At 39.8% G+C, this 26,371-nt stretch overlaps 2 protein-coding genes across 2 annotated transcripts in view; one reads left to right on the top strand and one right to left on the bottom strand.

Moving 5' to 3' along the window:
- The window catches only part of ARL13B (ARF like GTPase 13B), a 94,359-nt gene that overhangs the window by 30,379 nt on the left and 37,609 nt on the right, over positions 1-26,371 (top strand). The gene's annotated exons all lie outside the window — the stretch shown is intronic.
- Positions 8,324-9,208, bottom strand: STX19 (syntaxin 19). The gene has a single exon (XM_075543440.1). It carries the CDS (start codon positions 9,206-9,208, stop codon positions 8,324-8,326), a length of 885 nt encoding a protein of 294 aa, XP_075399555.1.

The following is a 26,371-nucleotide window of genomic DNA, read 5'->3' as shown; positions in this document are numbered from 1 at the left end:
TTTATTAGTGTTTCTTTCATGGTGATTTTGAATATGATCGTGTAATTGTTGTTTCTGGTGATACGCTTTGTCTTAACTAACTCACTGCCTCGTGGCGACCCTATGTATTGGCTGCAAGGCCAGAAGTTTGAAACCAACAGCCGCTCTGAAGGAGAAAAACGAAGCTTTCAACTCCTGTAAAGAGTTCTCATCTCAGAAACCTACAAGGGCAGTCCTGCTCTGCCTTAGACAGTTGTCACGACGAAGCTTTCCCACGGTGAGGATGACTTAGGAGAGGTCTTTGTGCAGTGCCGCCTCAACTTCAAACAGCTCAGTGCATGTGAGGGATGGTTGAAAATAGGAGCCCGTGTTATTATTACTAGCAACAGGAATAGTGGTGGCCTTTTATTAGTACACTTATTTTTATCATACTTTCAGACCAACACCTTCCCAATATTGTGACTCCAATTCCTAAGATTATTTTTCTCACAAGTAGTTTTTTTTTTAATGTGACCACTTTTAGCACCTGTTATATTAAGCTGGTTTCTCTAGGGAAGTAAAACCAGTGATAATTACATAGGTATATAAAGAGGAAGTTTATATCAAGATAAAAGGCTCACTCAATTGTAGGAGTAGTAAGTCCAGTCTGGCTCAAGTTCATTAGTCAGAATTAAACTGGAGACTCTTCCTGAGCTGTACAACTGCTGGTGCCAATGGACCAGGAACCAGGAAGAAGGAAAAAGGAAAACTAGGCTAGTAGATGTCAGTAGATCAGATTTGTAGCTGGCAGAGACTAACAAATACTAGGTCAGTAAACATTGATGGCTCCGCGGGTTGGCAGCCAATATGTTGGGTTGTTAGCTCAAGAATTGGAGATTGGTGCAAAAATATGGGATTCAGGATAGCAAGAAAAAGCTTCTCTACAGTGTCAACTTTTATTAAGAGTAGGCTATACTCCCCATGTATCAAGGCTGTGACCATATTAGTACTCCACCCTTTTCTTCCCACAACTGCTTGACAGCTTACAGAAGAGCCCTTCATAGAGGTCATTACATTGCATCAAATCATGGGAGACTCCTAGCCCAGCCACCTTGACATACAACCTATCACATCTATAAAGTGTGTAAATAAATCTTCAAACATGTTCAACAGTTTGTTAAATGTATTGTTTTTGTTCCTTAAAATAGAGTAATACTGTCTTCAGCTATCATATCTGGAAGGTGAACACACAATGATAAGATTTTTCCTTCTTTGATGCCTGAAACCTGATCCCTTCGACACCTCGTGATCATATAGGTTGGTGCGCTTCTTCCATGTGGGCTTGGCTGCTTCTCAGCTAGCTGGCCGCTTGTTTATCTCCAAGCCTTTAAGACCCCAAATGCTATTTCTTAATAGCTAGGCACCATCAGCTTTCTTTACAACATTTGCTTATGCACCCCTTTGTTTCAGCGATTGTGAAGGGAAGGTGAGCATCATGGAATGCCAGTTTAATAGAACAAAGTGTTCTTCCATTGAGGGAGTGCTTGAGTGGAGGCCCAATGTCCATCTGCTACCTTAATACTAAACCTATAAATATGTACACCTAGGTCTATTTCCTCAGCATTCTAAATAAATATATTTACATATGTACATACCTGCATCTAGATATCCACAAATGCCCTTTACCTCCAACTTCTTTCCTCTATTTCCTTTGACTTTCCTCTTGTCCCACTATCATGCTCAGCCTTCATTTGGGGTTCTGAATTTCCTCTCGGTTACATTACCCTTGGTCAAGCCTTACCAGGCCTCTTACACCCTCCTTACCACCGATTTTGGATCACTTGTTGTTCCTTTGTCCCAGAGTTTGTTAACACCACTTCCTTTGTCCTCTCTCCCATGTTCCCCCAGAACCATTGGTCCCATTGTTTTCTCCTCCAGATTGTTTATCCAGGTATGCACCCTTCTTGATTCACTGTTTTTGGAGTTCAGACCACACTGCTTCAATACCATGTGACCCCAGAAATGTCCTCTGTCGCAGTCTGCTCCAGTAAGGGGAAAGCATGACACATGCTCTTGTTGTTTGCACAGTCCCCTCTGTGTCCCTCTACCTCCCCGCAGGGATGGCATTCTCTGAGCCTGGTGTGCCAGCCTGGGGCCCAGTCTGGCTCTTTTTTTCTTCCTCCCTCCTGGCCTGCCTCTGTGGGTGTGGCATGCTGGCCCCTCTCCCCAACCCATAGCTTCAGTTCTGCACTCTGCCACACTCACTACTAGGGAGGAGTTCAGTTTGGCTCTGGTTGGGGCCAGCCCTGTAGCCCTCTCTCTTCATGCATCCTTCCATGTGGCCACGCTGTCCTCAGGGTTTGGTGCATCATGGTAGGGGCTGCATGCCCACTCCAAATTCTGTGGTGCATAGGCAAATGTGGTATAGAAAGCTGACCACATATCAAAGGATGTAGTCTGGGGTTTTAAAGGCTTGAAGGTAAACAAGCGGCCATCTAGCTGAGAAGCAGCCAAGACAACATGGGAGAAGCACACCAGCCTGTGTGATCATGAGATGTCGAAGGGATGAGGTATCAGGCATCAAGGAACAAAAAAAGTCGTATCATTGTAAATGAGGGAGAGTGCAGATTTGGGATGTACTGGACATCCCATTACAGAAGGGTCGCCGGGAGATGAGCCAGTTAGGGTGCAGTGTAGCAATGATGAAACATTCAACTTTCCTCTGTTTCTTAACTCTCCCTTTCCCCCATCATGATCCCAGTTCTACCTTACAAATCTGACTAGACCAGAGGATGTACACTGGTACAGATAGGAACTGGAAACACAGAGCATCCAAGACAGATGAACCCCTCAGGACCAGTGGTGAGAGTGGCGATACCGGGAGGGTGGAGGGAAAGTGGGGTAGAAAGGGGGAACCTATTACAAGGATCTATATAACCTCCTCTCCGGGGGACGGACAACAGAAAAGTGGGTGAAGGGAGATGCCAGACAGTGTAAGGTATGACAAAATAATAATAATTTATAAATTATCAAGGGTTCATGAGGGAGGGGGAGTGTAGAGAGAGGGGGAAATGAGCTGATAGCAAGGGCTCAAGTGGAAACCAAGTGTTTTGAGAATGATGATGGCAACATATGTACAAAGGTGCTTGACACAATGGATGGATGTGTGGATTGTGATGAGAGTTGTACGAGCCCCCAATAAAATGATTTAAAAATATAAAAATGTTTAATAGTAATACTAATTGGTTTGGGAATATACCAATGAAAATTTTGATACATTACTTTTCCACTGGTCTTTCTCTATTTACAGCTTCTGTGAAATGTACTATATACTCATAAAAGGTTATGGACAAGTCCAATTTCACAAATCCACATGGGTATAGTTATATTGTTAAATATGAAATAATTTCAGTTTTTATGAGGAACAATTACTAGCAAATTTTTCCAAGGCACGTTAAACACTGAGGTCTTAATTGCAAATCATAGGTTTCAACCCACCACCCTCTCTGCTGTCAAAAGGGGGAGGCTGCTTCCATTTTAAAAAAACCCAAACAACTTAGTCTTGGAAACCCTATAGAGCAGTTTACCCTATTAAATAAATAAAGCTGCTTTCATGAATCAGAATCAACAATGTTATTTTGGTTTTATTTTACTTTGCTTCTCTTGATAAAAGAATATATCACAACTGAAGAAGAAATAGAAGAGATGCATATTGCCACTATCCAGTTTGTTGGGGAGTTTATCATCTGTTGAAAATGCATCTTTTCTTTTTAATTTTTAAATGGTTATTCCCAGTAATGTTTAATAATCAACACAGTAGAAAGCTCTTAAATTTCTTTATATTTAGCATATATATTCATGGCCTTCTGGTTTTAAGCTGCTCCCTTAATAGACACACAGGCAGCTACTTGCTTCATTGAGAAAAACAGGAGGCTGGGATCACGGAACTGGCTGAGACCAGACGTGGCCAGCCTAAAAGGCCCAGAAGTAAGTGATCAGTCTGTCCTCATTTAACTATTTGAAGGCAAAAACAGACTACCATCAGGGCGCTGGATGGATAAGACACCATCTTTGTGGCCTTCCCTTGCTTACTTGTGTTGAGCACCATTCAGACCCCAGTGGCTTTCTTAAAAGATTGCTAGTCCAGGACGTGAGTAGCCCATTTGACACGAATCCCACTGTGCTTATGTTGCCTGTACTGATTTAGCAGTTTCCGTGGCCTTTGAGTCAAGAGCTCCAGTTTGGTGTGAGTGAGGAGGATCCTACAGACAGAATTCTGAAATCTGGATTTGGGACTTGTCAACCTGCACAACCATGTAAGCCACTTCCTTGTTTGGTGTGAGTGAGGAAGATCCTCCAGACAGAATTCTGAAATCTGGATTTGGGACTTGCCAACCTGCACAACCATGTGAGCCACTTCCTTAATGGTTCCTGCATTGTGAAAACCTGAGGCATGAGCAAGAAGCCCTGGATACCCAGAGAATGTGCTTTGGGCTGCTGACCATAAGGCCAGCAGTTTGAAACCACCAGCCACTCCATGGGAGAAATATGAGACCTACTCCCATAAAGAGATAGGTTTAAAACCCATAGGAATAATGCTATCTTGTCTTACAGGTCTGTGATGGGTCAGAACTGACTCCATGGCAGAGAGCTTGGTTTAGGGTTTGCTTTTGGTCAGGAGGGAATGTACCAAAAGGAGGCATAGTGGTTGATATCAGGGCTAATGGAATGGTGTAGCATTTTGGAAAAGTTGAACATTTGAGACATCTTTAATCTCGAGCTCATTGGGACCAGTCTCATCATGAATGCTTCATAAGGAGATTATTTGTGCAGTTATGATACATAGTTAAATGCCTTTGCATAATCAATAAAACACGGATAAACATTTCTCTGGCATTCTGTGTTTTCAGGCAAGATCGACCTGACCTCAATGAAAGCAATGATATCTTCAGGCCTTGTCTTTTTCTGAATGCACTTTGAATTTCCGGCAGCACCCTGCCAATATGTCACTGTAACTGTCTTGGATTTAGCTTCAGCAAGATTTTACCTGTGTATATAGTTTTAGTGATGGTATTTGAAAAGGTGTGCATTCTGTTTGATCACCTTTCTTTACACTGGGCACATGTATGGATCTCTTTCAATTGGTTTGCCTAGGTAGCTGTCTTCCAGGTTTCTTGGCACAGAGGAACCAGTGCTTCTAGTGTTGCCTCGGTTAGTTTCCATTGGTTTCTGTCAATTCCTGAAGTCTTGTTTTTCTCTACTGCACTTAGAGCAGTTTGAACTTCTTCCTTAAATACTCTCGGTTCTTCATCATATGCTACCTCCTAAAGTCCTTGAACATCAGCCAGTTGTTTCTGGTATGGTGACTCTACATTCCTTCTGACTTCATGCTGTCTGCTTCATTCAATATCTACCAATCGGATCTTTCAATATTGGAACATGGGCATGCATTTTTGGTTCTTTTGCCTTCAGAAGTGTTGTATTTTCTTTCCCTTTGTTTCCTAACTTTGGCCTTTGTACATTTCCTTTTAATTGTTTGTCTTCTAAAGCTTCCCAGAGAATTTATTTTGCTTACTTCTTTTACTTTCTTCATTTCCCTGTAACCGTTCTATGTTCAAGAGCAAGGCTCAGAATCTCATCTGACATCAATTTTGACCTTTTCTTTCTTGATTGCCTTTTGCTTTTTTCCAGTGTGATGCTCATGTCATGGGGCATCTTGTATGAATATAGTCTTTAGTGATTAATACATCAAATATCTTCTTATGACGATATCTAATTTCATTTGGGATATATTCAACGTTATATTTTAGCTCATGGACTTGTTTGAATTTTCCTCTACTCCAACTTGAACTTGCATGTGGACAATTAATAGTCTAGTTCACAGTTGTCTTCTGGCCTTGTTCTGACTGATGATATTGAGCTTATCTACCATCTCTTTTCACAAATGTACTTAGTGTTATTCCCCTGTCCTCCATCTGGTGAGATCTATGTATATAGTTGCCATTTATGGTGTTGAAAAAAGATATTTCCAATGAGTAGGTTGTTGGTCTTGTAATTCTCTCATGTGATCTCCATTGTCATTTCTGTTACCAAGGTTATATTTTCGAACTACTAATTCTTCATTCCCAGCATTGCATATTTGTCACCAGTAATTATGAATGCATCTAGAATGCAAATTTGATCTTTTTCAGACTGTACAAATTGGTAAAAATCTTCAATTTGTTCACTGTTGGCATTTGTGATTGGTGTGTAAATTTGATTAATAGTCAAGTTTACTGGTCTTCCTTATAGCCATATGGATATTATCCTATCAATTATAGGATTGTACTTCAGTTAAATTAAAATGTTCTTTGGGGGTGATAAATCAACACCATTCTTCTTCAAGTTATTATTCCCAGTGTAGTAGGCCATCTGATTGGCCAGTTCAAATAGCCAAGACCAGTCAGCTTTAGTTCACTATTCTCAAGATAATGATCTTAAAGTATTCTTTTTCATTTTTGACAATTTCCATGCTTCCTAGATTCTTACCTAATACCTTCCATGTTCTGACTACTAATGAATATTTCATGTGTTTCTTCTCATTTTGAGTTGTGCCACATTGGCAGGTGACGGGTCTGCAAGGGTTACTGCTTCTATGTCATCATGGTGTATTCTGCTTTGAGGAAGGGGCACTGTGTCGATCGCATTCGGGTGTGCCTTCCAAACTGACAGATGAGTGGTGGAGAATAAGACTACTTCGGTGCAAATCATGATTTCCAATTTGTAGTTTTCATAAGTTGAGGCAAGTTACTTAACCTCGCAGTATGTCATTGTTTTTATTGGTAAAATTAGAAGCTACCTCAGTCTTTGCCTACTGTAAAATCATTGGGAAAATGAAGAGGGCATTGCAAGTGCTGTGTTAATGCCATGTGCCATCACCATTCTCATACAGTCTACATTTTTCTTTTCTTCCCATTCTTGCGTTCTTGGATTCTTCCCCAGCTCCCACAGGTCAATTCTAATTCATTTCCATCCAGTAGACAGTGGTCTTTCATAAATATAAATGATATAATGGTACTGCTAGTCCTAGCAGTTTAAAGAGCTCTTATTAATTTTGCTTCCTGTAAACTTCAGCCTTTTTTTTCCCTATGGCTCCCTGCACTCCTGTTCCCTGCTCCCCAGACAAGGCTCCAGCTGTACCAGTCATTTTTACTTGCACAGAGTAGACTGACATCCTCCTCTGTGTCTGTCCTATTGTTTCCAATGTCTGAAATAGTTCCTCATAGTTCATACCTTCCCTGAAGGATCCCTTTTCAGAGAGTGACCACCTAACCTAAAATAGCCACCTCAAAGCTTGATCTTATCTCTCTTTTTTAAGTGTCTGTGCGGAACATACATTATCTCATAATTGTAATCATTTGATACCTGCTTTCCAAGCTATAATTAAGTTTCAAACTCTATCTCTGTATGCGTTCAAATTATATCTGTAGCTCATTGTCCAGTGACTGGTTTCAAAATAAAGTAACAGAGAAACGTTTAAGAATACAATTGCCCCCAATAAAATGATTTTTTTTTAAAAAGAATACAATTGCCTGTCCTTGAGTCTATCTGCTAATTCTCCTGAATTGGAATTCGTTTTCCTTAGAAAACAAACCAGATTTCAAGAAAACCGTGCATTACCTTGCAGTCTCACGCCTATAGGCCAACTATATTCTATATAATTTCCTTATATTCTATAGTTCCCAACTATATTCTATATAATTTCCTTAGCTGAGTTATTCTAGGATTTGTTTATTATTGAACTAGTTGCCTATCTGAACTTGAAATATTTTGCACTGGTTTCAGTTTTGTTTAATTTTAGTGTAGTACCTTTGTGATCTTGTTTTATAAACTTATAAATACCAAAATATTTTCAAATGAGGTAAGAGAATTGTTTCCATGGTTATTATTTATCTTGTTAAAGCTTTGGAGGTCACATAAATGAAAAATCAACTTGATAATGTGATCAGAAATGTAACATTATTCATCTCATTTTCAGTTACTAACTTGCATGTTTAAAGGTCTTTATACTGTATATAGTTTAATTAAATAAGTACTATGATTATCCAAATTTTGAAGAGACTGGAAAACACAATGTTTGACATTTATTTAAACCAGGTCTCTATTTCTACTCAGTGATGAAACGCAGTAGGCTTGCAAAGACTTGTTTTATGTCATTGACTTTAAAAGTTTCAGTAATTCTAGCTGCTAAGAGGGACAAAGGGGAAATTATGACTTAAGTAGTGGTTAGAAGTATTTGAATGAAGACATGGAATTGATGAAAACAGGACACTGAGATATGGGGCATTCTCACCTTAAAGCTGGAAAATCTTCTACAATAGCTTCTTTATTTTGAGCTACAGCATGGACAGCACCAACAGCACAGGACCCTACAAGGGTGTCTTTTCTTATATTTTACAGCCAGTCCAAATTTCTCTGTAGTGGTGTGAACATATTCCTTTGTGCTGCTCATTATCACTTCAATATTGTTGATGCTTTCTCCTTGTTCCTCCACTAAAAGAGAGATCTGAAGGAAAAGGTCTCGTAAGTCCTTCACTTGACTCTCCAAATTAACAAGTTCCTTGTGTCTCTCTTCAATCTCCGAGAGTTGTGCTTTAGTGATAGTGATTTCTGTAAGTAAGCTTTCGTTAAAAACTTCCCATTTTCCTTGATAAAGCATATCACTTAATTCTTCTTCCGAAACTTCTTTTCCAGCAACCTCAAGCTGACGAAAAATGAAGGTCTTGCATTTCTCTTGTTTTGCTGTTATTGCATCATTGTATATGAACATAGTGTGCTGAAAACGGCGGAACATGGCAGCTTGCTGAGATTTAAGTACCCTTGTGACCACTGATGATGGACCATTTTCCTCCTCCGACTTTTTGACTTTTCTTATTAGATCGTCCAAACCTCTCTTGATGTTTTCTGCTTGGATTTTTATCCCCTTCGTAATGCTAGATTCTCTCTTAAGTAAACTAAATCTTCTCATTGAAGCCACCAGACTTTTTTGTTGATGCCCAAATTTTTGAACATCATCGGTTAGATGGTTAATGCTCTCCTGCAACTTTTGGATCTCCTGTAGCTGCCTCTCGGCTACAGGTTCTCTTTCATAAATAACAGCTTGCTGCGGGAACTCCCCGGGTTCCTCTGCCTCTGTCCGTGACACACACCCATCTTTAGAGAGTTCCATTTCTTTCGTCCGCTGCTTTAGTTCTTGAAGTCGGTCTCTCATCTTCTGTCCTTCTTAGAAGCAAAAGTGATTGTGTTGAACAAAGAGAAATCGGTTTTTCCTCCCCAGTGTCTTCACATGGCAATGTCTGTCTCCAAAATTTCTCCTGTTTTTTGGGGGGAAAAAAGATTTAAAAATTAGGCAATTCAATAAAAAATTGAATCACTTTATGTGTGGTGTGTAAAATATATATAATAAAGTGAATAAAAGTCTTTCATAATAAATTACTTATTTCAACATACTGTGATTTTATAAACAATGTCATTTATGACGTTCTGCAGGTAAAAAGAGGGTGCTCTGATATTGCAAATACCCTGGTGAACCGCACATAATAGCAAAACCAATCAGAGGAAAGGATCTCTCATGTTAGTCTACAGGACTTAATATTTTATGTGTTTTTGCAAATATATTATCAATGATGTAGATGTTGTCATAAAGGACATAGTTAGGCAGTATGTAGATGGCACAATGTTTACAATGGTCATCAGTATGTTAAAGTTCTGAGTTCAGATACAAAAGATTAAAATAGCATGGAAGAGTATACTAAATGTAATAAGAATATGTGTAACAGAAGTAGATGTGAGCAATGTTCTTTACATATTATAGCTAAAAAAACGCAATATGGCAGTGCTACTCTGTCATAAGGGTCATTTTGGGTTGCACGCAGTAATGACAACCAATATAAGATACTTTGCTTAGATATTTATAATATACTTTTGCATCTATAAAATCGGGGAGAGATGTCTCAAAGTCTATAGATTCACAGCAGTTCCCATGAAAATCTCTAGAGGTTTTGGAGAACTGGGAGATTTTTGTCTGAGCAATTTACTAATAAGAATATTGGTATTAAGACTAAATTAAGAGCAATATTTGCTCTGCTGACTGTATGCAAGCCAGAAGAAATAGTGGAGAGACCGTGTTAAGTTCTGAGCCTATTTTATTTACTTATTTATTTTTAGTTTTAAAAATCATTTTATTGGGGCTCATACAACTCTTATCACAATCCATACATACGTCAATTGAGTAAAGCACCCTTATACATTCGATGCCCTCGTCATTCTCAAAATTCGCCTTCCACTTGGGTTCCTGGAATCTGCTCGGTTTCCTTTTTTCCCAAATAGTTCCTTTTCTTTTTTTACATTTCATTAGGGGCTCATACAACTCTTATCACAATCCACACATATACATACATCAATTGTATAAAGCACATCCGTACATTCTTTGCCCTAATCATTATCAAAGCATTTGCTCTCCACTTAAGCCCTTTGCATCAGGTCCTCTTTTTTTCCCCTCCCTTCCCGCTCCCCCCTCCCTCATGTGCTCTTGGTAATTTATACATCGTTATTTTGTCATATCTTGCCTTATCCAGAGTCTTCCTTTCCCCCCTTCTCTGCCATCCCTCTCCCAGGGAGGAGGTCACATGTGGATCCTTGTAATCAGTTCCCCCTTTCCAACCCACTCACCATCTACTCTCCCAGTATTGCACCTCACACTCCTGGTCCTGAAGGCATCATCCACCCCGGACTCCCCGTACCTCCAGCTCCCACATGCACCAGTGCACAACCTCTGCCTCATCCAGTCCCGCAAGGTAGAACTCGGATCATGGTAGTTTGGGGGAGAAAGCATCCAGGATCTGGGGGAAAGCTGTGTTCTTCATTTGTACTACATCACACACTGACTGACCCATCTCCTCTCCTAAACCCCTCTATGAGGGGATCTCCAGTGGCCGACAAATGGGCTTTGGGTCTCCACTCTGCACTTCCCCCTTCATTCACTATGGTGTGTGTGTATATATTGCATGATGCCTTATACCTGGTCCCTTTGGTACCTCGTGATCACACAAGCTGTTGTGCTTCTTCTCTGTGGGCTTTATTGCTTCTGAGCTCGATGGCCGCTTGTTCACCTTCAAGCCTCTTTTGATAGCCGGGCACCATCAGCTTTCTTCGCCACATTTGCTTATGCACCCGTTTGTCTTCGGGGGTGGTATCATGGAGGTGTGCAGCCAATGATATGATTTTTTGTTCTTTGCTGCCTGATAATTGATCCCTTCGGGACCACGCGATCACACAGGCTGTTGTGTTCTTCCATGTGAGCTTTGTTGCTTCTCAGCTAGATGGCCGCTTGTTTATCTTCAAGCCTTTAAGACCCCAGACACTATCTCTTGATAGCCGGGCACCATCAGCTTTCTTCACCACATTTACTTGTTCACCCACTTTGGCTTCATCAGTTGTGTCGGGAGGGTGAGCATCGTAGAGTGCCAATTTAATAAAAGAAAGTATTCATGCATTGAAGGAGTGCTTGAGTAGAGGCCCAAGGTCCTTCCGCCACCTTAATACTAAACATATAAATATAGGCACACAGATCTATTTCCCCATCCTCATATATATATTTGCATGTACATGTCTTTGTCTAGACCTCTATAAATGCCCTTTGACTCCTAGCTCTTTCCTCCATCTCCCTTGACTTTCCTCCTGCCCTACTACCATGCTCCGTCCCCACCTGGGTTACAGCTATACCTCTTCTTTACGTAACCTTACCCTTGATCATTCCCTACCAGGGCTGCCACTCCCCCCTCTCTACCATTTTGGGTCCCATGTTGTTCCCTTGTCTCTGTGTTTGTTAACACCACTTCCTTACCCGCCTACCTCCCCCTATCCTAAGTCCCCCTTGAACTATAAGTCCCGTTGTTTTTCCTCCAGATAGTTTATCCAGCCTGTCTTATTTAGACAGACCTGTGGAGACAGTAACATGCATAAAAACAAGACAGAGGAAAACAAAGCAACAGTGTACAACCAGACAGCAAAACAACAACAAACCACTGACAAAGAACAAAACAAAACACATCATGATAGAAAAGTTTGTAGTTAGTTCAAGGATCGTTTGCTGGCCCTTAGGAGTGTTTTCCAGTCCAGTCTGTTGGGGCACCACACCCTGGCCCAAAAGTCCACTTTCAGCATTCCCTGGGGACCTTGCCACTCCATTCCCCTGCTGTTTCACTGTACTCCCCCAGTGCTTTGCCTCGGTGTGGTGGGATCAGGTCAGGTGCAATTCCCACACTGTGTCTCCTGTGCTGTCCCCTGTATCGCCCTTAGTCACTGAGGGGCATCATGTCTCATAGTGAGGCCAGCTGAGCCTATTTTGTGATGGAAACTGAGAAATTTCCAAACTAGCATGTTTGGGATGAGAATCAACGGTCATACCATATGGAAAATCACAGAAGGAAGTGGACATATTCCATAAAAATAAAGGCACAAAAATATATACAATACAAAAATGTGGAGAATTCTGGCTACAAGACAGATTAGACTTAGTGGATACAACTCCAAAGTCAGTGGGGAAAATACAACAGAGACATTGGTGAGTGGTGCCTGAGGTCTTAAAAGTTTGTGAGTGGCCATCTATGATGCACCTCTTGGTCTCTCCCTGCCCAGAGGGGAGAAGAAGGATGGAAGTTGGTGGATTATGGACTAAGGGCTCACGACATTAGTATCCACAACCTAGAGGCTAGAATTCCCTCGTGCCCAGCTACCACTACCAGTGCTCTGAAAAGGATCACGTTGGAAGGTTCTGGATAGAAGGGGGGAACAATGTGAGGAAAGAAAACCCCTCAAAATCATAAAAGAGACTGGACTTACCGGTCAGACTGAAACAAGTGGCCCCCTCAAGCCTATAGCCCTTCATCACCAGTCAGGGCTAGCACTGCACTCAGTCCGCTTCCCTGAATGTTAGAACTGTCAGCCGTTTAAGATGGAAAGAGCAGCGTTTACCCAATGACAAGACAGAGAAAATTGGGAAGGAGAAGGACTGGAAGCAGGCAGCCCAGAGAGGACGTGTGTGATCAAGTGGGGCTACATTGACGGGATCAAATGGATGTGCTGCAATGCAGTCTACACACACCACTGATGAGTTTCTCCATCAACCTTCGCGAAATCAACAAAAAGTTCCAAAAAGAAATTGCACGGAGAGAGGTTTAGTTTTGTAGAAAATAGGTCTCCAAACATGGATAGCTGCCCCAGGTTGGACTAAACTAACTCATAAGGTAATAAAGCTCACAAATATTTTAGAAATGATGATTACATTGAATAGAAAGGTAAACCAATGTCCTGACAATATGCTCTTGCTGTTGTGGAAAGTCTAAGATTTTGTCAAATAATCATTGAGATCTATTGTTTGCATAGTTAAATGCTGCATATTCATAATATTTACCCTTGAGATCTTTATAGCCTAAGGCTGATATATAGGAGTTAAATGAGACAATGTATATTTTAATAGGTTAGCTATTCAAGGCCTCTCTAAGGAGGTGTATGAACTTAGAGATGCCAATCTTAGAAGCCAACCAACCAGATAAAGTGCCAAAGGAATGTCTTCATGGTGCAGGAGATGGGGTATGAAGGCAATGAGTGGGACTGAGTTGTTCTAGAACAAAATGAAAGCTAATATGAGTAGACATTAATGTCAAGTGTTACAGAAGAGCCAAAATGTTATGCAGGGATAAGATTGCAAAGAACCTTATGAGCTACAGTTGGGGGTTAGCGTTTATTCTAACTTCAATGGAAGGTGATTAAGAGGCATAAATATGGCATGGGTATAATATTTTTATTTTGAAAAGATCATTCTTGTTGCTTGCTGTATACAGAAACATTTTCTGAGTTATGATAGTAGGTTACAAGCCATACTTGGATGGTAATTGAGGTGGAATAAGCAAGAGCCATTCGGGGTATATTTTGGAGTTTGAAGCACTAGGACTTTGACATAATTTCAACCCATAAGCGATTGTTGTTAGATGCTATTGTGTCATTTCCTACTCACTGCACCACCGTGTACTTCCCGTAAACACTCAGATCTCGAAATATTTTCAAGCATTTCTCCCAGTTTCCCTCTTTGACTCTTCTATCACTTCTTTTGCTGGTTTCTCCTCATCTCCCCCAACTGTAAATACTGGAAAGCTTCTAGACTCAGTCTTATTTTTGCCCATTGTCACGTTCCCAGTGAAGTCACTTAGTCTCATGAGAGTAAATACTGTCTCTTTGCTGCTTACTCAATTTTATGGTATGTGGTCAGCCTAGACTGCGCTTACAACCAGACAATATGTTGGACAGCTCCTTTTGAATGTCTGTGTCTAACCCTGACTTCTTCCCCACCCCAAATTGTCCCGTCTCAGTAAACAGCAGCTCTGCTCTTTGAGTTGTTCAGCTCAGGCCAAATACTTTGGAATCATCCATCTGTAAACTAATAGCAGATCTTGCCAACACCTATTTAAAGTATTTTTAGATCCAGCCACCTCTCACCACCTCCCCGATCCAAGTCACCGTTACTTCTCACCTGAATTATTGCAGTAGCTTCCTAAGTGGTCTCCTTGTTTCCTTCTTTGGACCCCATTTCCCTCAAGTCTTAACAGAGAAGCAGAATTAAAATGTTAGTCAGATCATGTCATTCCTATAGCTGAAACCCTCCATTATTGTTTAACTCAGAGGAAAAAACGGTTCTTTACTATGTAGGCAATGCATTACATGACCATATTTATTTCTCTGCATTCCTTACCTCCTACAACTCTTCTCTTTCCTCCCGTTCACCTTTTCTGTCCTCTTTTCCATACAAACCAAGCATGATCCTGCCTCAGGGTATTGGTGCTTGCTGATTCTTCTGTCTGGAATACTCTTGCCCATGTAGTAGACATCTTATCCCCCTAATTCTTATAAGTCTTGCTCAAATGTCACCTCAGAGTGACTTTCGCTAGCCACCTCATCTAAAACTCCCTACACTCTCTCTGACCCTTCCCAGCTTTATTTTTCTTGTTAGCATACTTTACTCTTTAACATACTGTTTTACTTATCTTATTTTCTAACTCCTTTTTCTCCTAGAAGCCCCATGAGATCAATGATTTTTTTTTATTCATTTTAGTATTCTCAGCATATTTTAATCTTTATGTGAGTTCTTATATTGAGCTCTTGCTAACTCATATTTACCTGAGCTCTTACTTTGTCCCAGATACAGTTTTAAGTGTATTGTCTCATATAGTCAGAATGCCAAGTTTAGGTAATTTAACCAAATGGTTAGGTCTTACAAGAACTAGCATTCAATTTTGACAGTCTGTTTTACAGGACTCACCCTTTTCCGTGGCTTCCGTTGTTGTGGAGAGATGGGGTGAGTTCTTGGCAGAGGCAGTCAGATGGGTGAATTGGTTGAGAAAGCCATATGACACGGGAAAAGACCTTAAGAACTGCATTTGACAGAAGTAGCCCTTTAATAAAGGTATTAAGAATTTACTCAGAAATATTTCCCGAGTAACTCTCACTGAACATTTTAAATAGAGTTTTATCGACACATGCTTTAAATACCGTACAATTTAATTGTGCGGTTATAGTAAGATGAGTTGTACAATCATCACCACAATCAATTTCAGAACATTTGTTGTTAGCGCCTCTTTTCCGCCCATCCTCCCTATCCATGCCTTGGGTGATTATTATTCCAGTTGCTATCACTCTAGATTTTCCTATCCTGGATTTCATATGCAGAAAATCAGACAAAACACACACCAAGCAAACAGACAGAATAACAACACTGACAAAGTGAAACAAAACTCTCACTAGAAAAGAAAGCAGAGCATGTTAAAAGCTGAAACAACTTTAAAATGGTTCAAAGAGAAGATCAGCTGATAAGGTGTTACTTTTTAATCTCCACACGTCTGCCATAATGGACTGAACAGTGCTCTCTGTTGGATGGATAGCAAGGCAATTCACACCTAGGACTGTTCCAGAGGCTTCATCCATATGGGGACCCTGTAAATGAATTGTGGGCGCCACTGTCATCCAAAGCCTTCTGCAAAACTGCTGTTCAGAATTGAAGCTCTGATACGGCTCCCTCCATATTTGGATTTTATAATTTACCATCCTTGTATCACACAGGTTGAGATGACGGACTGGGCGGATGCCTCGCTCAGATAGCTGCTGTTTGAAGACAACCCCAGACCCGGTCTTTCTGATGGCCGGGCATCATTTGGCTTGTTTGCCGTACTTTCCTGTAGCACCCATATCTCAATGAAATTTTTAGAACTGGTTAAGGACAATAGTTTGCCCCTCCAACTATCATGATCTCACTTCTACCTTGCAAACCTGGTTAGACCAGTGGTACAAATGGGATCTGGAAAAACAGGGAATCTAGGACAGATGAATCCCTCAGGACCAACGATGAGAGTGGTGATATCGGGAGGGAAGGGGGGCTAGAAATGGGAATCGATCTCGGGGATCTACATAAAACCTCTCTGGGGGATAGGCAATAGGAAAGTGGATGAAGGGAGACACCGGGCAGTGTAAGATAAGATAAAATAATAATTTATAAATTGTGAAGGGTTCATGAGGGAAGGGGAAAGCGGGGAGGGAGGGAGAGGAGAAAAAAGGAAAATGAGCTGATTCCAGGAACCCAAGCAGAAGGCAAATTTTGAGAATGATGAGGGCAACGAATGTATAAGGGTGCTTTACTCAATTGATGTATGTATGGATTGTGATAAGAGTTGTATGAACCCCAATAAGATGATTAAAAAAAAGAACAATAGTTTGTTTCCTGTAATACACATTTCATTTTCTGCTGAGTATTTGAAATATTGAGTATTTTAAATATTTAATTAAGGTAGCGTACAGCATTTTGCCTTATTACAGACTTTCTTTTAAAACTTAACAATGAAAAAGAATAGTTTAGTCACTGCTTGCAGTGCTGTTAGCTAAGCATTGGACTACTAAGCCCTTGTTAGGTGGCTCAGACCTGCCAGCCACTTAGGAGACAACTTTAGACTATCTATCCCCATAAAGGTTTACAGCAGGGATGGCTTATTTGGAGTCGCTCTGAGTTGGAAAGCCCTGATGGCAGTGGGTTACTATTGGAGCTGCTAATCATAATATCAGCAGTTCAAAACCACTGGCTGCACTGTGGGAGAAAATTGAGGCTTCCTACTCCCATAACTTACATTTCTGAAATTATTCTGTCATTAAGCCTGAATAATACATTTTCTGCAGATAAAATTATCATTTGAAAATTATATTTCCTTAGAAATATTTTGCTATCGTACTTTAGCTTTCTTTATTGTAATTCCTGATATTTCATGTAAGTTCTCTTTTGGGCGTTGTTGTTTTTTCACCTTTGCTCTTTTCCTCCATTTGACTCTTGGCCTTTTAATTCCAGGTGTTCTGAGATCTCATAATAAAGTGTGGGTCTTACTGTATTTACCCACTAAATGTGTAAGGCATTGTCTCCCAGAGTGGGTGGTAATGCCCCCTAGAATGACCAGGAGGGATGAGGGACAGAAAAAGCAGATACGTACATTTTATCCTAGATTATGGTCTGTTTTTTTTTTATTGCCAGGGGGCGCAGAGTGATTATTTTTCATTACTTCAGTTCCTCTATTTTCTACATTAAAAAAAAATTTCCCTTTACTGTTAGCTTTCCTAGAAAGTTCCTTCAATTTTCTTAAAAGCTTGAAAGATAAAAAGTGATTTGCCAAAGTCAAACAACTAATAACCTTTTAATTTGCTTCCTTTTTCTCTGTTATATAATGAATAGAAATAGATTATCTCTAGTGAAATATACTACTAATGAAAATGATCTTTATCAAATCTTATATTAATTTATGCTTGTAATTAAAAAACAATTCTAGCAGGCAATAATATAGTATATAAATATAATTATTTGCAGTTTTATTAGGATCTTTAATGTCAAGTTAAAGATCAAGTCAAATTCACTCCCTCAATGCATGAATACTTTCTTTTATTAAATTGGCACTCTGCGATGCTCACCCTCCCGACACAACTGCTGAAGCCAAAGCAGGTGAACAAGTAAATATGGTGAGGAAAGCTGATGGTGCCCGGCTATCAAAAGAGATAGTGTCTGGGGTCTTAAAGGCTTGAAGATAAACAAGCAGCCATCTAGCTGAGAAGCAACAAAGCCCACATGGAAGAACACAGCAGCCTGTGTGATCACATGGTCCCGAAGGAATCAGTTATCAGGCATCAAAGAACCAAAAATCATATCATTGGCTGCACACCTCCATGATACAATCCCCGAAGACAAACGGGTGCATAAGCAAATGTGACGAAGAAAGCTGATGGTGCCCGGCTATCAAAAGAGATAGTGCCTGGAGTCTTACTTAAAGGCTTGAAGGTGAACAAGCGGCCATCTAGCTCTGAAGCAATAAAGCCCACATGGAAGAAGCATACCAGCCTGTGCGATCACGAGGTACCAAAGGGACCAGGTATAAGGCATCATGCAAAAAAAAAAAAAAAATATATATATATATATATACATATACACACACGCGCGCGCGCACACACACACACACACACACACCATAGTGAATGAAGGGGGAAGTGCAGAGTGCAGACCCAAAGCCCATTTGTCGGCCTCTGGAGATCCCCTCATAGAGGGGTTTAGGAGAGGAGATGGGTCAGTCAGGGTGCTATGTAGTACTGATGAAGAACACAGCTTTCCCCCAGATCCTGGATGCTTCCTCCCCCCAACTACCATGATCTGAATTCTACCTTGCAGGACTGGATAGGGCAGAGGTTGTACACTGGTGCATATGGGAGCTGGAGGCACGGGGAATCCAGGGTGGACGATACCTTCAGGACCAGGGGTATGAGGGGAGATACTGGGAGAGTAGAGGGTGAGTGGGTTGGAAAGGGGGAACTGATTACAAGGATCCACGTGTGACCTCCTCCCTGGGAGATAGACGGCAGAGAAGTGGGGGAAGGGAGACTCCGGATAGGGCAAGATATGACAAAATAACAATGTATAAATTACCAAGAGCACATGAGGGAGGGGGGGAGCGGGAAGGGAGGGGAAAAAAAGAGGACCTGATGTAAAGGGCTTAAGTGGAGAGCAAATGCTTTGATAATGATTAGGGCAAAGAATGTATGGATGTGCTTTATACAATTGATGTATGTATATGTATGGATTGTGATAAGAGTTGTATGAGCCCCTAATAAAATGTATAAATAAATAAATAAAGGTGGCCCAGCAAAAATTAAAATAAAAAATAAATAAATAATACCAAAAAAGGTCAAGTCAAATTAAGCATTTACACTATAGAACAAAAATGAATTATGAATTCTACTCCTCCAGTTTTATATCACTGAAAATCTCTTGTTAAATTTAGAATGTCCTTTACACCATTGTGGAGATTGGGAGCAAAAGGGAGAAATTTCTGTGTCTCTCCTTGACTGACAGTCTAGTTTGTTATCTTTACTTGTAAATACCATTTAGAATGATCCCCAAATCCTTATTTATCTTATGTAGGTACTCATGTGCATTTATATGATGTGTGTAAGTTGCATCTTCTAGTAGTCAAACTGCTAGAATTATTCATAGCTCTGTAAGTAATGATTTCCTATTTAAGTTGTTAATTTTATGTCATTGCAAGGATACCTGGTATATATATGGTACACAATGGGCTGCTAACTGGAAGGTCAGCAGTTTGAAACATGTAGCCTCAGTGGGAGAAAGAAGAGGCTCTTGACCACCACAAAGATTTGCAGTCTAAGAAATCTATAAGGATAGTTCTGTCCTAGACTGTAGGGTCACTATGAGTCAGAATTGATTTGATGGCAGTGACAGATAAACATAAGTCAGAATATTAAACAAAATGAAACATCTTAATATATTATAGTTTCAAAGTAGCTTCCCATAGACCTAGGCTAGATGATATTGATGAGTGCGCGCCCCTCCCTCCTTATACAATCCTTCGTGATACCTTAAATTTCTTTTCTTTTTTAAATCATTTTATTGGGGGCTCTTACAACTCTTGTTATAAACCATACATCAATTTCTTATATATATTCAATCATTCTTTTCTAGATATTTACTTTACTTTCCATTGAGCCCTTGGGATTAGCTTCTCTTTTTTTTCCCTCCCTCTTTTCTGCCCCCAAATTTATTTTCTTAATGTTGGAAAGTGTTAACTCGAATGTGGATCATCTTTGAGTATATTTTATTGACTGTATTACTATACAACTTTGTTTGTGTGTATAATATATATATAAATCAATATATATAATAATCAACACTGTCAGTTTGCTTAGTGAAATGTTTAAAATTAAAACTGAATGATTCCAATAGATCTTTGTGTCGATATTTATAGGTCAAGTATTAAGGTGGCGGAAGGACCTTGGGCCTCTACTCAAACACTCCCTCTATGCATGAATACCTTCTTTTATTAAATTGGAACTCTATGATGCTCACTCTCCCGACACAACGGCTGGAGCCAAAGTGGGTGAACAAGTAAATGTGGTGAAGAAAGCTGATGGTGCCCGGCTATCAAAAGAGATAGTGACTGGGGTCTTAAAGGCTTGAAGATAAACAAGCGGCCATCTAGCTCAGAAGCAACAAAGTCCACATAGAAGAACACACCAGCCTGTGTGATCGAGTGGTCCCAAAGGGATCAGTTACCAGGCATCAAAGAACAAAAAATCATATCATTGACTGCACACCTCCATGATAGGATCGCTGAAGACAAATGGGTGCACAAGCAAATGGGGTGAAGAAAGCTGATGGTGCCCGGCTATCAAAAGAGATAGTGTCTGGGGTCTTAAAGGCTTGAAGGTGAACAAGCGGCCATCTCGCTCAGAAACAAATAAGCCCACATGGAAGAAGCACACCGGCCAGTGCGATCACGAGGTGCCCAAGGGACCAGATATAAGGCATCATGCAAAAAAAAAAAAAAGATATAAGTGTGTGTATGTATGTGTATATATGTGTATATGTATATATGTATATGTATATATATATTATACTAAATGAAGGGGGAAGTGCAGAGTGGAGACCCAAGGCCCAAGTGTCGGCCAATGGAGATCCCCTCATAGAGGGGCTTAGGAGAGGAGATGGGTTAATTAGGGTGTGAGGTAGTATCGATGAAGAACACAGCTTTCCCCCAGATCCTGGATGCTTCCTCCCCCCAACTACCATGATCCGAATTCTACCTTGCAGGGCTGGATAGGACAGAGGCTGTACACTGGTACATATGAGGGTTGGAGGTACAGGGAATCCAGGGTGGATGATACCTTCAGGACCAAGGGCATGAGGGACGATGCTGGGAGAGTGGAGGGTGAGTGGGTTGGAAAGGGGGAACTGATTACAAGGAGCCACATGTGACCTCTTCCCTGGGAGAGGGACAGCAGAGAAGGGGGGAAGGGAGACCCCGAATAGGGCAAGATATGACAAAATAACGAGGTATAAATTACCAAGGGCATATGAGGGAGGGGGGAAAGGGGAGGGAGGGGGGGAAAAAAAAGAGGACCTGATGCAAGGGGCATAAGTGGAGAGCAAATGCCTTGAGAATGATTGGGGCAGGGAATGTATGGATGTGCTTTATACAATTGATGTATGTATATGTATGGATTGTGGTAAGAGTTGTTGGAGTCCCTAATAAAATGTAAAAGAAGAAAAGAGAAAAAAATGATTAGGGCAAAGACTGTACAGACGTGCTTTATACAATTGATGTATGTATATGTATGAACTATGAAAAGAATTGTATCAGCCCCAATAAATTGTTAAAAAAAAAAAAGAAAGAAAATAATATATAACAATATCTTTAATAATACTGAAGATGATGCATGGCATAGTTCAGTCAATACAGTTCATTAAAGTTTCCTATAATTTGCCAAAAAAAAAAAGAAATATAATCAACGTAAAAGCAAAGTCAATAATATATTTGAGAATGAGTTCAAAAAAAAAATAAAATAAAATATAAAATTAAAAAAAAAAAGGTTCTCCACCAATTTATAAATAGGAAGGATTTTCAGGGACCAAAATATAATGAAAAATTATTGAGTACTACATTTAATACATCCTACATAGCTGCTTTAAAGATTTATAGGTTCAAATAAAGAAATTACTTTTAATAGTTACTATATTGATTAACATAGTTCAAGAAACATAATCCGTTTTGAATCTAACATGAAATAGAATGCTTTTGTGCATGAAGACAATTTGCAACATTTCCCTAGTTAAACGGTTGAAATTTATTCTGAACTATTAATATCATGAGCTATTTGAACAAGGGTAAAAGCGATTTTAGAAAAAAATAAATTACTATAAATTCTATATATTATTTAAGTTATTTGACATTTTTATGATCTTTAATGTTCTTTATTCTGTTTTTATTTAGTAAAAATAAGTTTCTGTACAATGTGAAGATTTAAAAAATCATTTTATCAGGGGCTTTTACAGTTTTATAACAATCCATACATTCTATTGTATCAGACTCATTTGTACATATGTTGCCATCATCATTTTGAAAACATTTCTTTCTACTTGAGCCCTTGACATCAGCTCCTCTCTTTTCCGTCCCTCCCCTTTCCCAATCCTCGTAACCTCTTGATAAATTATCATTATTTTCATATCTTACACCAACCACTCTCTTCCTTTACCCACGTTTTGTTGTTTGTTCCCAGGGAGTGTGTGTGGGGCTGGGGAGGTTATGAATATATATTTTTTAATATTTAAGACTTGAAAATTTCAAAACTCACTTGCTGTGTGTGTAAGAACTTCAAAAAGCTTATGGAAAAATGAGACTAAGAGCCACTGGAATGTTTCCATAACTTTTGAAGCCTTATTTTACTTATAAATATATCATAAAACACTTTATTAAGTGTCCATATTTGAAATAAGGTTGTTACTAAATTTTAACATTCTAACAATTATAAAATAACTTTGCTGACTATATTCCTATACAGTTTTGAATTCTGTTAACAGTACCTGAATATATATCTTTAATTTTAAAAATAGTTTGAAAAAGAAAGAACACCACATATATATGTATGTGTGTGTGTGTGTTAATCAATACTGAAAATTTGCTCAGTGAAATGTTTAAACCCTAGCATTTTGAGAAATTTCTAGAGAAAACGTATATGGGTTAAGCCTTTTAACTATTGCCTAATTTCTATTTGTTACATTTATTGCTGCTGACTTTAAAATTTTTAAATGTCAAGTGTAATGTGTATATTAAATTTTATCATTTAAATTTCATTTCACTAGATGAGACATTAAAATAGTTACTGGGTACTTTGATATTTTATAGTTGTGCTGTACAATAAGACTATTTTCCGATTTCTCAAATTAATTTTAAAGGATCTTAGGAAATAACAATGATGTTTTAACTCTTGTTGAAACTTATCCTAATATGAAAAGTTATATATCTGTATGTCAGATTTGGGCATAACCTTCTTTTTGAAGTGAAGGAGTTCTTTAGAGCATGCATGTTGTGGTTAATTTAAAGAATGCTTTAAAAGAAGGAATTTTACTCTGTTTTTTTATAGCATCTGGCTGCCTATATTGTTTTCAGAATTAAAAGCTGCTTTGCTGAGGACATTTTGAAAAAAGGAAAGCTTTTCCTCTAAAGTTGATTTTTATGACAGCGATCAATGTCTGTAAGAGCTCTAAACCCAGTCCCTTTCAATCTCATGTCAGTAGCAAATATTAGCAAATCAGCTGCCTATAGCCTTTTCCAAATCTGAAAAAAAACAAGGAAGCTTAATTTCCCATTGAGCTATTTATTTTCAATGTCACAGTATATCCAGACTTCACACTATAAATGCCTAACTTTAAAAAGTGCAAAAGCGGAAGTGATCCGACTTACCTTTCTGCCTTGCTCCTTTTGTTGATTTCCACCTGTCGCGTTGTCGTCCTGCCTGTGAGCAAAAAAAATCTCAATACCATTAATGTAATGTTTTGATCAAGTTATTTAAATGCTATCCTACAGTACATAGACTAATGCCGTATTGTTTTTCATATCGTTAAGCTTAATTGAAATCCAAGTGAGATACAGTTGTCCTTTGGCAGTTACTATAACACATGGGGAATAAAGTGCTGACTTCACACTTGGAGAATCCGGTTGAGCCGGTTAGACGCCCATTCTTAGCATGAAGGAAGATCATTTTCAGTGGAGCTCGTTGGTAACAGGAAGTCCTTGTTAAACTACTTATATAGAGTATTTGGCCCAGGTTCTGTAATTCCAGTCATACATTGCATCTGAAATGCATTACTCACAACAACTAGGTTTGCATTTAAACAAAGATTGTTTTACTTTCTTCAGTTAACAAAACTTGCTAAAAATATGAAATTTGGGGTAAATAGAGAATAGAGGCCCACCAGGCCTTGAGGACGATGTTCCAAATTACAGCAGCCAGTCGACAGAGAGGACCACATGGCCAGCTCCACTATGAGACATGATGCCCCTCACTGACCCATAGCCCTATAGGGGACAACACCAGAGACACAGTGTGGGAACTGCACCCAAACTGATGCCACCACACTGAGGCAAAACACTAAGGGGTGCAACAGAACAGCAAAGGAATGGAGCAATGAGGTCTCCAGGGAATGCTGAAGGTATACTTTGGGGCTAGGGTGTGGTGCCCCAACAGAATTGACTGGAATACACTCCTGAAGGCCAACAAACGATCCTTGAACTAACTACAAGCTTTTCTTTCTTGTTGTGTTTTATTTTGGGTTTGGTCATTGGTATGTTGTTGTTGTTTTGTTGTATATTATTGCTTGGTTTTGCTCTGTGTTGTTTTTGTGCCTGTTATTCTCTGCGGGTCTGTCTGAATAAGATAGGCTGGATGAACAATTGGAGGAGAAAACACCAGGACCGACAGTTCCGCGGGGGACATTGGGGAGGGGAAGGTGGGGGAAAGGTAGTGGTGTTAACAAACCCAGGGACAAGCTAACAACAAGTGATCCAAATCCATGGTGAGGAGGGTGGGAGAGGCCTGGTAGGGCATGATCAAGGGTAATGTAACCAAGAGGAATTGCTGAAACCCTGGTGGGGACTGAGCATTGATAGTGGGACAGGTGGAAAGTCAAAGGAAATACAGGAAAGAACCAGGAGGTAAAGGGCATTTATAGAGGTCTAGATAAACACATGTGCCACATGCAAATATATTTATATATGAGGATGGGGAAATAGATCTATGTGCATATATTTATAGGTTTAGTATTAAGGTAGCAGAAGAATATTGGGCCTCAATTCAAATACTCCCTCCATGCAAGAATACGTTCTTCTATTAAATTGGCATTCTATGATGCTCACCTTCCCGACACAACCACTGAAGACAAAGCAGGTGAATAAGCAAATGTGGTGAAGAAAGCTGATGTTGCCCAGCTATCAAAAGATACAGTGTCTGGGGTCTTAAAGGTTTGAAGGTAAATAAGCAGCCATCTAGCGCAGAAGCAACAAAGCCCACATGGAAGAAGCACACCAGCCTGTGCGATCACAAGGTATCAAAAGGATCATATATCAGTCATCATCAGAACAAAAAATCTTATCATAGTAAATGAGGGGGGAGTGCGGAGTGGAGACCCAAAGCCCATTTGTAGGCCACTGCATATCCCCCTTACAGAAGGGTCTTGGGGAGGAGACGAGTCAGTCTGGGTGCGATGTAGCAATGATGAAAAATACAACTTTCCTCTAGTTCCTAAATGCTTCTTCCACCCACACCCCCATCATGATCCCAATTCTACCTTGAAAGTCTGACTAGACCAGAGGATGTACACTGGTACAGAAAGGAACTGGAAACACAGGGGATCCAGGACAGGTGATCCCTTCAGGACCATGGTGTGAGTGACGATCCTGGGAGGATAGAAGGAGGGTGCGTTGGAAAGAGGGAAATGATTGCAAGGATCTACATGTGACCTCCTCCTGGGTGATGGACAACAGAAAAGTGGGTGAAGGGAGACGTCAGACAGTGCAAGATATGACATAATAATAAGTTATAAATTATCAAAGCTTCATGAGGGAAGAAGGAGCGGGGAGGGAGGGCTAAGTGAGGAGCTGATGCCAGGGGCTTAGGTGGAGAGCAAATGTTTTGATCGTGATGAGGCAATGAATGTACAGATATGCTTTACACAATTGATGGATTGTGGTAAGAGTTGTATGAGCCCCTAATAAAATGATTAAAAATAGAAAAAGCTTAATGTAGAGGTTTTTATCACTCCATTTACTTTAAAATGGTAACATTCTTTAGTATTTCAGAAAACCTCAGTGCTTATGTAGCTAATATAATCCTATAATTTCAAAGCAGACTAGTCAGAAAAGTTCATGCCTTTAGATTTTCCACAGCACTCTCCTGTATACTTTGCTAACCTCGAAATAACTTTTCTTCCAAAGTTTTCAGTATAGAAGAA

The sequence above is a fragment of the Tenrec ecaudatus genome, chromosome 2, assembly GCF_050624435.1.
Source record: "Tenrec ecaudatus isolate mTenEca1 chromosome 2, mTenEca1.hap1, whole genome shotgun sequence".
Classification (NCBI taxonomy): domain Eukaryota; kingdom Metazoa; phylum Chordata; class Mammalia; order Afrosoricida; family Tenrecidae; genus Tenrec; species Tenrec ecaudatus.
This window is presented reverse-complemented; position numbering and strand designations above follow the sequence as displayed.